This window comes from Blastocystis sp. subtype 4, assembly GCF_000743755.1.
Source record: "Blastocystis sp. subtype 4 strain WR1 chromosome Unknown seqid_0280, whole genome shotgun sequence".
NCBI lineage: Eukaryota > Bigyra > Opalinata > Blastocystidae > Blastocystis > Blastocystis sp. subtype 4.
This window is the reverse complement of record NW_014569267.1, coordinates 1-13732: the sequence shown is the minus strand read 5'-3', so window position 1 is coordinate 13732 and position 13732 is coordinate 1. Positions and strand designations below refer to the sequence as shown.

At 39.7% G+C, this 13732-nt stretch overlaps 5 protein-coding genes across 5 annotated transcripts; 3 read left to right on the top strand and 2 right to left on the bottom strand.

Annotated features, from left to right (window-relative positions):
- Positions 1-1580: 1580 nt before the first annotated feature.
- Positions 1581-3742, top strand: JH06_3873 (glutamate-cysteine ligase; the record flags this gene model as incomplete). The annotated part of the gene is given in 9 exon segments (XM_014670410.1): positions 1581-1644; positions 1676-1761; positions 1792-1898; positions 1929-2216; positions 2247-2478; positions 2494-2607; positions 2638-3258; positions 3290-3526; positions 3557-3742. The coding sequence occupies 9 exon segments, from the start codon at positions 1581-1583 to the stop codon at positions 3740-3742; spliced, it is 1935 nt and encodes a 644-aa protein (XP_014525896.1).
- A 209-nt stretch (positions 3743-3951) lies between these two features.
- On the top strand, positions 3952-6213 carry JH06_3872 (chaperone; the record flags this gene model as incomplete). Its single annotated transcript, XM_014670409.1, has 4 exons — positions 3952-5773; positions 5877-5931; positions 5952-6091; positions 6122-6213. The coding sequence occupies 4 exons, from the start codon at positions 3952-3954 to the stop codon at positions 6211-6213; spliced, it is 2109 nt and encodes a 702-aa protein (XP_014525895.1).
- Positions 6214-6727: 514 nt separating this feature from the next.
- JH06_3871 (nuclear LIM interactor-interacting factor) lies at positions 6728-7191 on the top strand (the record flags this gene model as incomplete). Its single annotated transcript, XM_014670408.1, has 4 exons — positions 6728-6840; positions 6871-6921; positions 6951-7055; positions 7092-7191. The coding sequence occupies 4 exons, from the start codon at positions 6728-6730 to the stop codon at positions 7189-7191; spliced, it is 369 nt and encodes a 122-aa protein (XP_014525894.1).
- A 145-nt stretch (positions 7192-7336) lies between these two features.
- Positions 7337-8422, bottom strand: JH06_3870 (hypothetical protein; the record flags this gene model as incomplete). The annotated part of the gene is made up of 6 exons (XM_014670407.1): positions 7337-7390; positions 7421-7546; positions 7577-7981; positions 8012-8140; positions 8172-8288; positions 8321-8422. 6 exons carry the CDS (start codon positions 8420-8422, stop codon positions 7337-7339), a joined length of 933 nt encoding a protein of 310 aa, XP_014525893.1.
- Positions 8423-8497: 75 nt separating this feature from the next.
- JH06_3869 (hypothetical protein) lies at positions 8498-13498 on the bottom strand (the record flags this gene model as incomplete). Its single annotated transcript, XM_014670406.1, has 20 exons — positions 8498-9941; positions 9973-10010; positions 10080-10264; positions 10293-10575; positions 10606-10760; positions 10790-11053; positions 11083-11446; positions 11477-11582; positions 11629-11679; positions 11709-11812; positions 11844-12005; positions 12035-12101; positions 12166-12422; positions 12453-12571; positions 12600-12717; positions 12748-12852; positions 12882-12950; positions 12975-13157; positions 13188-13341; positions 13374-13498. The coding sequence occupies 20 exons, from the start codon at positions 13496-13498 to the stop codon at positions 8498-8500; spliced, it is 4353 nt and encodes a 1450-aa protein (XP_014525892.1).
- Positions 13499-13732: the final 234 nt, after the last annotated feature.

Genomic DNA, 13732 nt, shown 5'->3' with positions numbered 1-13732 from the left:
AAGGCTTTCCATGAGGTGACCAAGAACTAAGACTATTCGTAATATGTGGTATGTTTGTTCCAACAAACAGAAGAATCCTCTTTGGTTCCAAATAGAATGGATTTGTAGTAATCCATATCCTTCGTATGACGTTGGCGATTACGAAGATGACGGAATGTTAAGTAATAGAAGTAAAATCCAGCAATAAGTATGGTTATTCGAAGCAACTACATATCAGATGTATTCATGATCACTACCGATTTCCTTGTTGCAAGAAGGACTTTGAGTGCCTCTCGATCGCATTCTCCTACATTACATCTAGTTTGAATCCACCTCAACATATGTACTGGTTATCGAGGTCACCAATTTTGACATACACATTGCCCACAAGATAGATCAATACAAAGAGTACTGTAATCCAGATAAGAGTAATGATAGTTTTCTCATACCACTTCGTGCGATTGGATACCTTCAACATGTCAGCAGAGACAACCAACTTCCAAACCAAAATGTAATATGAACCCGCTTGGACATAGAGAATATCAACAGCATTTGGATCTAAGTGATATTCTAAGGGGTCTTTGTAACCAACAACCACTTGATACACACCTGTATAATGTTCACTGATTGCCGTCTATTCATAAACAAGAAGGAATTCAAAGACTCGGATACATCCTGCTAGCTCAATATCACTCGATTTATCCTGATCCAAAGGAATACACTTCGGTAAATACTATGATTAGACTAAATCAACACCAATACATCCATAGTAAATCGATATAGGTCGTCCGACATTGAGTTTTCAATCACTTTCACCGGTAGACTATGATAAACACACCAACGAATAAGTCACGAGTCCGACGTTGATTCCGAGCCAGTTACATATTTCTTAAACTTTCCACGAAGTGGATCTGGTTTGAAACAAATAATACTTTGTTCTTTTGTGTAATCATATATACTAAACATATATCCAAAGGATTGTTTGTTAGAGAAACACAGAATAGACTATCGTTCAGGATATATATTTGATAGCAATATCTATCTCACCACCACATACAACACTCCAATAGTCGCCAAACTACCATATGAATTCACACTCTAAATTCCCAACAAAATGAACAAGACCATTGTAAATGACTTTTGGGACATCAATCTCAAGGTCATCAACAGGAATCGTTTTAAGAAGTCCCTGAATGTTTTCCTTCATATCATGACTCCAACTGTTGTCTTCGATATCGAATCTTTCAAGTTTCATTGTGAAAGTGTGTTTATTCTTCATTACATGGAAATAGGACTCTTATATTTAAGTAGATGGAAGTGTTGACCTTTTCAAGGTGTCTCAGTTGTATATGAGAACACAGTGTTCCTAACACATTACTGGTTCGAAACCTTTGGAGAGTTCTTTTCTGTAGTTATTGGATTACACTACACTTGCTTTCGTGAAATTAGAAGTAAGGTGATACTACCTGATTGATAATTCTTGGAATCAATGAAGAATCACAGCCACCACATCCCACTTGCACCAATCTTCGTTCATCCAATAATATGACGCAGATGGACGATCTTCAACTAAGCTTTAGCAGTATTTTCTTTTGTTTGTGATGGGTTTATTGAAGAACGCTAGTGTTCAAGAGTGGAAAGACGCTAAATTAGCCCGTGCTTACAGTGGGGTTGTTTCTGTTTTATGATTGATTAGTTCATAAGCATGGCATCTTCCAATTTATAAATGTATATAAACGGTATATGGATCGATGTTGTGATGAATTGCGTTGGGGAGATGAGGTTGGTGAAGCTACTTAAAGTGAGCTCTAGATCGAGTGCAATATGGTTATATTTGATCATGAGCACAAAAGGATCCGAATTTCTCAACGGGCTCCGATTATCATTGACAAGTTTGCGGAGCTTAGTATGACACAAAAGTAGTTTTTGATGCTATTCATTATTCACAGATTAAACTTTGAAGTGAAGCCAGAGTATGGTTCTTACATGTTGGAGTTGACTCCAATTCGTCCATATAATCAATATGCCTGTGCCCTAAATGGAATAGAACAGAATATGAGGGATCGTCGATTGGCTGTATATGAGTATCTGGGGAAGGATGAAGATCTTCTTATGATTCCTCACTTTCCTCTTCTCGGCTTTGGAGATTTTGCAGCTACAATGGGTCCACTTCATGGTCCAGTTGCTGATTCTGATTATCTTCCTGATACAATCATTAGTCCTTTCCCTCGTTTCGCGTAGGTGATTCAAAGGACTATTCATGATAGTGCCCTAACTCGAAACATCCGTGCTCGTCGTGGTGAGAAGGTGAATATTCAGGTACCGACTTTCCAGGATACAGCTACAACTCTGCCTCCTACTATTCATATGGATGCAATGGGCTTTGGAATGGGAAGTTGTTGTCTTCAAGTCACATTCCAAGCAGAAGGTCTTCAAGAGAGTCGATTGTTGTATGATCAGTTAGTTGTCATTGCTCCTCTTGTGGTAGAAGATGAGATCGTGATTTTATATTAGATGGCCCTCACTGCATATTCGCCTATCTATCGAGGAATGCTTTCTGATATTGATACACGATGGAGTGTCATCAGTCAGTCGGTTGATGATCGAACTCCAGAAGAGCGTTATGGAGTAGGTGTTTGAATCGGATGTGATGTGAAGCCTAATGCTATTCCGAAGAGTCGATATGATAGTGTTGATATGTTTATTAATCCTGATCCTGCATATGATCGTTATAATGATATCAAAGTATTGTATGATCAAGAGTCCTACGACACACTAATTGCAAATGATATTGATCCTATGCTAGCAAAACATATCGCTCATCTGTTCATTCGTGATGCTCTCGTTTCTTATGATGACTATGATTCCAAGAGTGATACTGAGACTTCTGAACATTTTGAGAACATTCAGTCTTCCAATTGGCAGAGTGTCCGATGGAAACCTCCTACTATTGGAGGAGTTGTAGAGGCTTGGAGAGTGGAGTTGCGAACTATGGAAGTGATGCTAACAGATTTTGAGAATGCAGCATTTACTGTGTTTGCTGGTCTGTTATGTCGAGCTATTCTGTTCTACAATCTCGAACTGTATATTCCAATGTCGAAGGTAGACGAGAATATGAAACGAGCAGAGAAACGGAATGCTCTGTTAGAACAGAAGTTCTGGTTTACAAATTGTGGGATCCCAAATATTGATCGCCTTGCTTCATTCAAGTGTTGTTGTTGTTCTTGTGATGAGGATGAATATAGTGAGTATTCTATATTGGAGATTCTTGATGGCAATGTAAGAGTTATTGTGTTGAATTGATAAATAGAAACATTTCCCTGGATTCATTCCTTTGATTCGCTCTTATCTGGAAGTGATTAACTGTTCTCCTTGTACTCTTAGTATTGTGAATCAGTACTTATCCTTCATTCACAAGAGAGCAACTGGAGAAATCCTAACTGGAGCAGCGTGGATGAGGGCTTTCGTAATGAATCATCCTCTTTACAAGCATGACAGTGTGGTTCCTGAAGAAGTTATTTATGATATGTTATATCGTTTGGTTAAGGTACTAGTCATTAATGTGAATAATCCCTAGATAAGCAAAGGAGAGATTATTGATAAGACTCTTCTGGGTGATGTTGATGTGAAGGCTGATTTGGGTCATGCTCCATGTCGTGATCGGACCATTCTTTTAGGTAAAGTGTTCAAAGTTCCAGAGAAGAAGATGAGCCTCTTTGACCTTGTAAAAGAGGCCGAAGAGTATCATTCTCTTCGTAAGTAGCTGATTGTTTGATTTGTTTGTTTGGATAATCGTTGGGTGGTCAGTTTCTCATAACATGATCTCTGTACTTGGTAGCTACGGAATAATGAAGTATTTTACTTGAAGTACCTTTTAGGTATCTTTGTTTTGTAAAGAGTATGTCGTTGAGTTCAGATAATAGTACTTTCTGTCATCAGGAAAAGCTCAGTTTTCAATTATTACTTAGAATTATGAATACAGAACTTAGTTCGGTTGGTATTGATCTTGGTACAACCAACTCTGAGATCTACAAGTACGTGGACAAACACCCTGTTGCTATTGTCGGACCTACTGGAAAGCACTTGACGGAATCGAAGATTGCTGTGGATCCAAAGAGTATTGATGCTCCTATTTTTTTGTCAGGACCTAAACTAAGAAATGTCCGAACAAAATGTCCTGAAAATGTAATTTATGAACCAAAGAGAATAATTGGACGTTCTTATGATGATGAATATGTGAAGAGAGACTTGCATTTCTGGCCTTTTCAGATTGTTAAAGGAGATGATGGTCTGCCTTATTACCATGTAAGTGGGCAGGATGGAAGAACATTCGATTTGTCTGCTGTTGATGTTGATGCTGAGATTCTGAAAGTTTTGAAGGGATATGTTAAGGAGGGTGTAACGGATGCAGTCATCACAATCCCTAGCTATTTCTCAGGTGCTCAAACAGCTGCTACTGCTGAAGCTGGAAAGCAAGCAGGTTTGAATGTTATGAGATGTCTCCCCGAGCCTGTAGCAGCAGCTATTGCTTATGGTCATGCTAGGAAAGTAGATAATGAGATTGTTCTTGTTTATGATCTTGGAGGTGGTACTTTTGACTGTTGTATTGTGGTGATTGAAAATGGTAAATATTCTGTTCTGACTAGTGATGGTCATTCTCACTTAGGAGGAGCTGATTTTGATAATGCTATTGTAAAAGTTGTAGCTGATGAATTGAAGGAGGATAATATTGATATATATGATAACAAGAAGGATTTATCAAAATTAAAGGATCTAGCCGAAAAGGCAAAGATTGATCTTTCAGATTCTCTTGCTCATAATATGGTTTTCAAGATCACTGATCCTGTTACAAAATCTATAAAGGAATATTCACATCAATTCACACGCGCTGAATTTGAGAGTCTTATCAAAACTCATATTGATAGAACGATTGAATATATTCAACGTGCTCTTGATAAGGCTGTTCTCCAGATTGGTAACATCAATCAAGTCATTCTAGTTGGTGGTTCCACACGTATTCCATATGTACAAACCCGTCTCTCAGAGTTCTTTGGAAGACCTATTGATCCTACCATTGTTAATCTTGATGAGGCTGTTGCTGAAGGAGCTGCTATCTATGCCGCTTCGTTGAAGGAAGGAATTGAACTTTGTCCTTCCACTGACCCTAACAAGATCGATCCTCAGGAGATCTTCACTTCTCGAGACGGAGATCCAATTCCTTCCAGTCCATATACGTTATTCTATACCTGTGGGAATGGGTATTATCGTATTCTTGAGAAGGGTAAAGTATGGGGTCGTTTGAAGGATGGAAGTCGTGGTTTCCGTTTGAATCGATATGCATGTCCTTCGATCGATTATCTATCCAAGGTCACAATTGACATTTATGCACAAAATGATGCGACGATGATGTTGATGGGACGAATCTCGATCGATATTCCGGAGCCTTGCTTGGCAGAGAAGTGTCGTTTGGGGCTAACTATTACGTATTCAGATCGAGGTCGTTTAACTGTGATTCTGACGGATGTAGCTTCAGGCAATAAGGAGAGCACATCATTCTTATGTCGAGGAGATGCCTTGGATGAATGTTCCGAATTGAAGCAATTACGTATGCGAAATGATATGGAGAAGAAGGTAGATATATTGATGAAGAAGCTTCTCCGTTTGGGTAACAGTGAGAAGGCTATTTCTTTGAGACAGCGTCTGTTGGAGGAGGTAGATTGGTTGGAGAATGAGGCAGTGTATTGTGATGAAGTTGATATTGAGGAGCATGTCGCTGTTTTTCAGGACATTGAAGGTTCTTTGAATTGTTCTGTTTGTTTGACACAATCATTTCTATCTCTATCAGTGAATGTCCTCGCAAGATACAGGTAGAGATGAGTCTAAAATGTTATCGGTAGCTGTTTCTCTTGAGAACAAGGAATCTCAAGTAAATGCACCAGTTACAGTGAGACTGTATGTATAGTCTTCTATAGGGCTAATCTATCTAGTCGAAAGAATAGAAGACCTAAATGTGCTTCCTCTTCCTCAATCTCTGATAGTCTTCGCTCATCTCATGTAAAGCATACAGCTGAGGAGGAAAAGATATTTGCACCAACAGAACGTGTTGATCCATGTAATTGTTTAATTTGAGAATGAGCTTTAGCTGTGCGGCAAAGTATAAAGGTTATTGCTCCAGAAACTGCAAATGAAGTGACCCTAGATGATGCTACTAATATCATTCGAAAATATCCATGATTGAAATTGAGAGGGAGTCTTAATGTACTACAAGTTATAGTGCGGGTGAAGAACTTCCCGTGCATGAAGAATCGCTTATCGAAGCATCTCTCCAAGATCAAGAGACCCAAACCCATATTAGTTCTCAGAATCAAATTGAACAACAGGCTATACGTGATGAATGTAACTATTTTCAGGACTCTCCTATAACTTCAGTTTCTAATACGGAGGATGATGACTTTGCTGACTCTGGTTATAACCCGTAGCAATGAATACATTATATCATTTGTAGTGTAATTATTATCAAATGTCTTCCTCTATATAATACTATTCCTCTGTATCAACGAAATAGACGCCTTCTTCCATCTAAAACAAAAGGTACTCCACCATATACCCTCGTAGTTGCGTTTCATGCATATGATGATTAGGTTTTGGATCTTGATGAAACACTTGTTCATTGTTCTATGGAAAAGATTGGTACTCCAGATCTTGCATTTTCAGTGAGTCATTCGACTTCTATTGATGGTAGATACGAATGGATGGAAAGAAATACCGGGTGTACGCGAACATTCGTCCATTTTTATTCTACTTATTGAAACGCATCCATCCTTATTACGAAATCATCATTTTCACTGCTTCGCAGCAATGGTGGTTCATTGGAGAATGATTTATGAGTAGTTACGCAGATCGTATTTTGGATATTCTTGATTCTGAAAGTCATTACATTTCGTAGGCAAAGAGGTCAGGATTGATTCTAGACATCGTTTGTATCGTGATGATTGTCTATACGTCAATAACAATTATATCAAGGATTTAAATGTATTGAATCGTGATTTGGTAGGAAGCGAGATCGCTGTTGAGATGTAGTCAAAAACTGTAATTGTGGATAATTATATTAGTAGTTTTGGTTACCATATTGAGAATGGGATTCCTATTATATCGTGGTTTGATGATAAGAGTGATCATGAAGTGATTCTTGTTCTCTCCTGTCATTTTTAGTTGTACAATTTGTCAACAGTTCTCTTGTCATTTTTGTCAAAAGACGATATTCGTCCTTCTATTGAGGAGCTGTTCCATCTGAAGAAAACGCTAAGTGAATTTGAGGTTTATTTGAGTGAGTGTATATGTTTCTTGTCAAACAGATTCAGAGATATGCAATATCGCTATCAGGAGCAATCCGTTCTCCTAAATGAAGAGTCTATGCATAAGCTCTACATTATGCTCATACACAAATGCTTCCATCATGACAAGCCACATACGCCACATCTTTGTCAATAACAGAACAAGTGGCATCTTTTTGATCTTGTGGAATAGATATCATCGTTGGTTGTGAGCCAGTTCCTTGTTGATATATCTACAGATTATAGGTTCGACTGATATCAACAAGCAATCCAATAGGCATTGTAATGACCCAATAATCTTGGTAGACACTCAAGCAACCCCAGAAGCAACCCCACTTCCTTTCTTTCACAAACTTTGTTGGGATAGCCCGTTTTGACAACAGCATATTATCATCGACCGAGTATTCGTATAGATACCATTTCTTATCTTTCTTCGACTTTCCGAGAACAGCCAAATGACTCGATCCATCAAATAGAATGGTTTTAGCTTTGAAATCCTCTGTCAAATTTGTTACCTCTTCTAGTTCTGCATCCAACATAAACAATCCAGCTGAACATCCCACATACACCATTTCTCCCTCAGGAGTTGATACAACACTGAGAGACTTTGCATGACGGAACTTTTGTTTAGATTCCTTTAAGAGGGATTTATTATTCGCATCAAATACCTCCAAATCACCTCATCCCTTCAAACATACACAAATTGAAGAATTCTTATGAGAAACAGTGAATATCTTGTTGTTAACAGTAGTGAAATCCAAAATTGGACCTCGATTATGGTCGAGAGTGAGTTTGTCCGTATATTCCGCATTTACTCCCTTCCAAAACTAGAAATTCATATCTACAATTTCTACAAACCTTGATCCGACCTCCAGAACTACTAGAAACGATCGATTCATCGTGCATTTCCACTTTGTATACTCCAGAATGATGGCTTCCTATCCGATCTTCCTTTCCATCTCCTAGATTCACCATCTATGGATTTAGAAACAAGATTGATGCTTTACAGTGATCAGACCGTTATCATCACCTAGAACAAGACGGTTATCCTTAGCAATGCACATTGCATGGATATCTGCCTTGTGAATCGTTTGTTTTCTTTCATTCATGTTTACATTGCCAAAACAATGGAAACACGGGAATGTCGATTCTATCAAACAAACACCATAGCACTTGCAAATGATCTAATTGAACGGATTCGGACGCTGCTTCCCATTAATTACAAGTGGTTTCAACTTTTTCATTGCGAATGGGTTGTAGCCGGGAATCGGTGAAGGTCTCCTCGACAGTTTCGAAATGTCACCATAATCACCTTCCTGTCTCGCTGCAAATGGGTTGTATCCAGGTCGTGGAACCGGTTTCTTCGCCGGTTCAGCAGGGAGATCCTCTTCCTGTTCCACTTCAGCAGGAGGTTCAGCAAACAAGTCAAAAGCAGCACCAGGACGAGGAGAAGGTCGTGGTACAGGCGGTTTGGTACTGACGAACTCGAAGGGATTTCCACAGGATCTGGCGAAGGGATTTCCTGAAGGATCTTTCACTGGAGGCGGGATATAAGGAATGCGCTTGCCAGTGTGGAATGGAGTAGGCTTGCCTTCTGGTACTTCAGGCTCAGATTCTGTGAACTCTTCAGAGGAGATGGCTTCAATCTGTGGTTTCGCCTTCTTCGTCTTCTTGGCTCTGGACGGTGCTTCCCGTCTACGAGGAGGTTCTTCCTCCTCTTCATATCCATGTCGTCTTCTAGGGAGATCTTCCTCCTCTTCAAATTCCTCTTCATATCGACGTCGTCTTCTTGGGAGATCTTCTTCCTCTTCAAACTCCTCTTCATATCGACTACGTCTCCCACGAGGTGGTTCATATTTATCCTCTTCAAACCGACTCCTTCGATCACCAGGCTCTTGATACTCAGGATGCGAGGGAGGTGCTGTTTCTGGCTGTGGCCCTTTGCGTCCGAACCCAATCTTCGTTAGGAAACCACTAACAGCAAGCTTTGCTTTTGATTCTGGAGGAGGAGGTCCTTGTGGCATAGGATAGGGAGGACGAGGAGGTAACGAAGGCAAACCTCGAGAAGGCTTTCTCTCTTCCTGAGGTGGACCTCTGCGAGGTGGTAATTCCTCTTCCTGTCTTCCTCTCCGTGGTTCCTCAAATTCATTGTGTCGAGAGGGTAGTTCAGCTATTTGACGTCCAATACGCCCTACCTTCTGAAGAAGCGACTCTTTATCAGGTGTCTCTGGTTTCTGGATCTGTCTGCTGACTGCTATGTCCTCTAAAGGCCGATCTTGGAGAGATGCGGCCATATCCTGAGCATTCAGACCCTTCATTGTAAGGAAAAGAGTGCCGCCGCCTCCTTGGTCATTCTTCAGCTTCACTACTTGACGGCAGTAACCATCAGCATCCATTCGAGTAAACACTGCATCCAAAGGTAACATTCCTTCTCCCAGAATTCGTCCCAATCCCTGACTCACTTGAATACGAATACCAGCAAGGACCTCAAGACCCATTGCACCTCGACCAAAGCGGTGACTTTCACCCCAGTAATAAGGACTCACACGAATGTCCTTTGTTGTCACTTCTTCACCAAGGACAGGTTGAGCCATAGAATCCACAGCAGTAAGAATCACACGAGCAGCTCTAGAAAATGAGAAGAATGATAAAACAATACCCAATAGGTCGGATACCATCCAGATCATTCACACATACCTGGAGACCAGCATATCCCTTGAAATCGATAGGTTTGGTAGACAATCCATCTACGACTTAAACTGCTACTCTTCGCCTACAATTTGCAGCACCCACTCCAAAGAACTTCCAGCGTAGTAACATACAAAGCTTCTTCAACTCTTTCTTATCAAGATCTAATACAACACAGTCCTGCACAGCACGTAATGGTTCATTGAATTGATTCAAAATACAGCCCGGTCCAACAACCTTCTGAGATGCTGAAGCTGTAATCACTAGATGACATTCGATTCAGATACCAACCTGATAAATCCACATCAAACTCATTATCTGTATCCTTAACTATAGGAGCTGCTTCTGCTCCTACAATGCCTTTTCCAGTCACGATGACTCGACTCAGTTTCTTTGCCTTCATATCTGGTGTCCAAATCGTTTCTCCAGCTGCATACAATCGTCCTCCAAAGACTTCACTTATCAACTTTAGCACCTGGAGTTTCATTCCACTAAGAGGTAACTGATTTGTATTGACCCAATGAAACATTTTCTGATCATAAGCCTTTCGAGCTTCCTCCTGCTCTGTATCAAGCTATGCATGAACTAGAAACAGAGATATTACAGTCAGATAAACCTTATAAGCTTCTCGTGATAAGGACCAGAGTAAGGATGCAGTAGAAGTAGTGACTGTGTACATGGCGGTGTTACCATCACACAGCAGTTCATTTCCAACAACAGCACCAGGGCCCAAACGAGCAATAATCTTCTTATCTCCATCTAGAAAAAATGAAAGTACCAATACATACTTGGAGCTGTCATTGATAAGGTCACCTGACCACCAATCACATAGAATGCGGCAGCCAAATCATCACCTTCATTACATAATACTTTATCCTTCTCGATATAAGTTGTATTCAATTGATAGCGTAGTAAGTTAATTGTATCTTCATCATAATCCATAATCATTTCATCAAGCAGTGACACAAGACCAGCTACTGATTGGCCCATTACCATTCGTTTTATAGAAAGAGCAAATTCACGATAACCCTTCTTCATCATCTTTTCAACACCTTACATTCAATGAATACACAATACATACCACTAACACTGAGACTCAAACACACAGTATCTTCTTCAGCAATTGCTGTGTATCCACTCATATCCTCAATCAACGCTTCACCTCCGAACCATTGTCCAGGTCCCACAGTGATCAATTCATACTTCTCTGTTATCAGCTTCACACTTCCTCGAATCACGAACAAGAGCGAGCTACTACTGGTATCTCCAGCCTTGATAATCAAAGTATCACGATGAATATAAGCAGGAGAGAAGAATTGAGCAACGTCCTGAAGAAGTTGTTTACTCATTGGCTCGATATAACCACGGTTATTGATGAGAATTCGGAATAACATATCTTGACTTGCAGTATTAATCATTTCTTCAATAGGAATTGTAGAAATCAGCTAGAAATCAGATAACGAAATAATAGGGACCTTTTTGAATGTATGACCCTTATTTGAATTGGGTCCAATACGAAGTGATACGGCACCATACACAGGAGAATGATCACTATCTCGAATTCGTTCAATTTCACTATATCTAGTAATGAAAATGGCTTTTAAAAATGGACTTGTATATAAACAACATAGATTGGATATCTGTGGGATATGACTGGAACAGAATACGATCGGTGAAGCTACGGTTATAATGATAGATTCTTCCTACGATGGAGTACGTAACGTAGAACCAGCATCTTTCATGATATAATCATAACAGCCATATACGGATTCTTTGTCCTGATATCCTTTTGGATCACCTTCATCTCCTTTCTACATCTCATTGGATAATACAAGACAACACCTTCTTCTTATATGTTGGTGCAAATGTTGGTAATGTGAGTTCTTGAAATCCTGGGAAGGTAGCACCTGTAGCCAAACAAGGGATGAGTTGATCATTATCGAGAAGAGCACAGTAAGCATCTGGATTATTCTTACCAACTCCTTCAACAATCAAATCCATACACTACAATAAAAGAATGATAGAACTGATACATCTTCCGGAGTCATGTTGATACGATAATTCAAATCACCCATTGCAAATACAAATCCTTTGTTCTGACTATCATCTAATACAAGAGCTTGAACTAATTCACTTATGAATGAATCAAAATATGAAACCATACACTGCATTCTTATTTCGTTTAGCTATCTTTGTTTGACCCTTTTGATCTGAAGCCAAATGACAACAGATAAAGTCAATTTGAGTACTAAGAGCAGGCTCAATTCCTAATACACCCAACTCTAATGGACATCGTACACGAACACCTCCTTTGTTACTAGCACGAGTAACAACAAGGTTCTTTCCTAATGCAACATTCTTTGTTACGATTCGGGAGACAGGAACAAAACCAGATTGAATTAGATCAATTCGGATGAATACCTGAATATGAATTCCTTACATGAGAAATACTGTCACTGCAATGTATCCATGAAATCCAACCTCTTTCCTAGTACTCCCAACCTTCTCTGTGTAGTATACATAATCACTACCAATAACTCCATTCGCACGCATCTCCAAGTCCGATAGTTCTACTTAACAATTACTCTCAAATCCTACTCATGCATTCTTCAACACCAACAGCTATAATATCAAAGCTATCGGGAACCCATTCTTCTAAATTGAAAGGTGGATCACATTCGCCCATATTCCAAGTTCCTGCCCAGATTCCCAAGGACTATCCATCAAGATACAATCACAACCATACAAGAGTTTTCCCATCATCTCCTTTCACATTATTCAGTAATCGAGGTTTTAATTTCTCTCGAAGGGCATTCACAGCAGCCTGATTGTGTTTCTTTAGTTCGGGAGGCTAGAATAAGAATCCAACTAGAAACCAACCCGTGGAATATCTGGTGTGATAGGTGTACCAGGTGAGATGTAATCATCTTCATCAATACTCTTAAATCTCTCTCCATCTTCCAGATTCTACACATGAGAATAATGGTTAATGACAACATCAATATTCATTTTAATGGCAAAATACCATCCTGCATGATCTCCATCCAGAACAGATTCGAAAAAGAACTTCCTTCTCTCATTATTGCAAATGATGGAAAACCGTTTCTTCATTGAACGATCCTGTACAATTTCAGCACCATTCAAGTTGATACATGCCTATCAATCAACACCTCGAATCGATCTTACAAGTGCATCAGAATCACCAACTTTATCATAAATAACAATTCTATCAGGCAGTAAAACAGCACAACGTTTTGTATAACTACTTGAACGGCAACCCTTCTTCAAGAGAAAGCCACTCTTGATAACGGTGTCTTTGTAATGGGGAACAATGCGATGACTACCGAATGAATAGATTAAAATATGTCATACAGTCGTCGGTGTTTAGTACACACATACTCAGGCAACTGTTCTTTTGGATGCTTCAGAAACATTCGCTCGCTTTTGCATCCTTCATGGATACAATTGACAAAGACCAGTTCCTCTTTGTTCGACATCTTTTGCCAAAAATGGTTATGCAGTTGGATTCCCTTGATAATAAAGGAATCACTAAACATCGACAGCTCACATTTAGAAACAAACACCAGGAATACTAGTTGTGTCAATCCGTATAGGTTATGGAACCCGTGGATATCCTTACAGACGGCCTCCAGCACCAGGGAGAGGAGCAACCTGTTCCTCCACCTTCACTCCTTCCTCCTCCTTTCTCACAACCTCACTGTGCTGTTCCA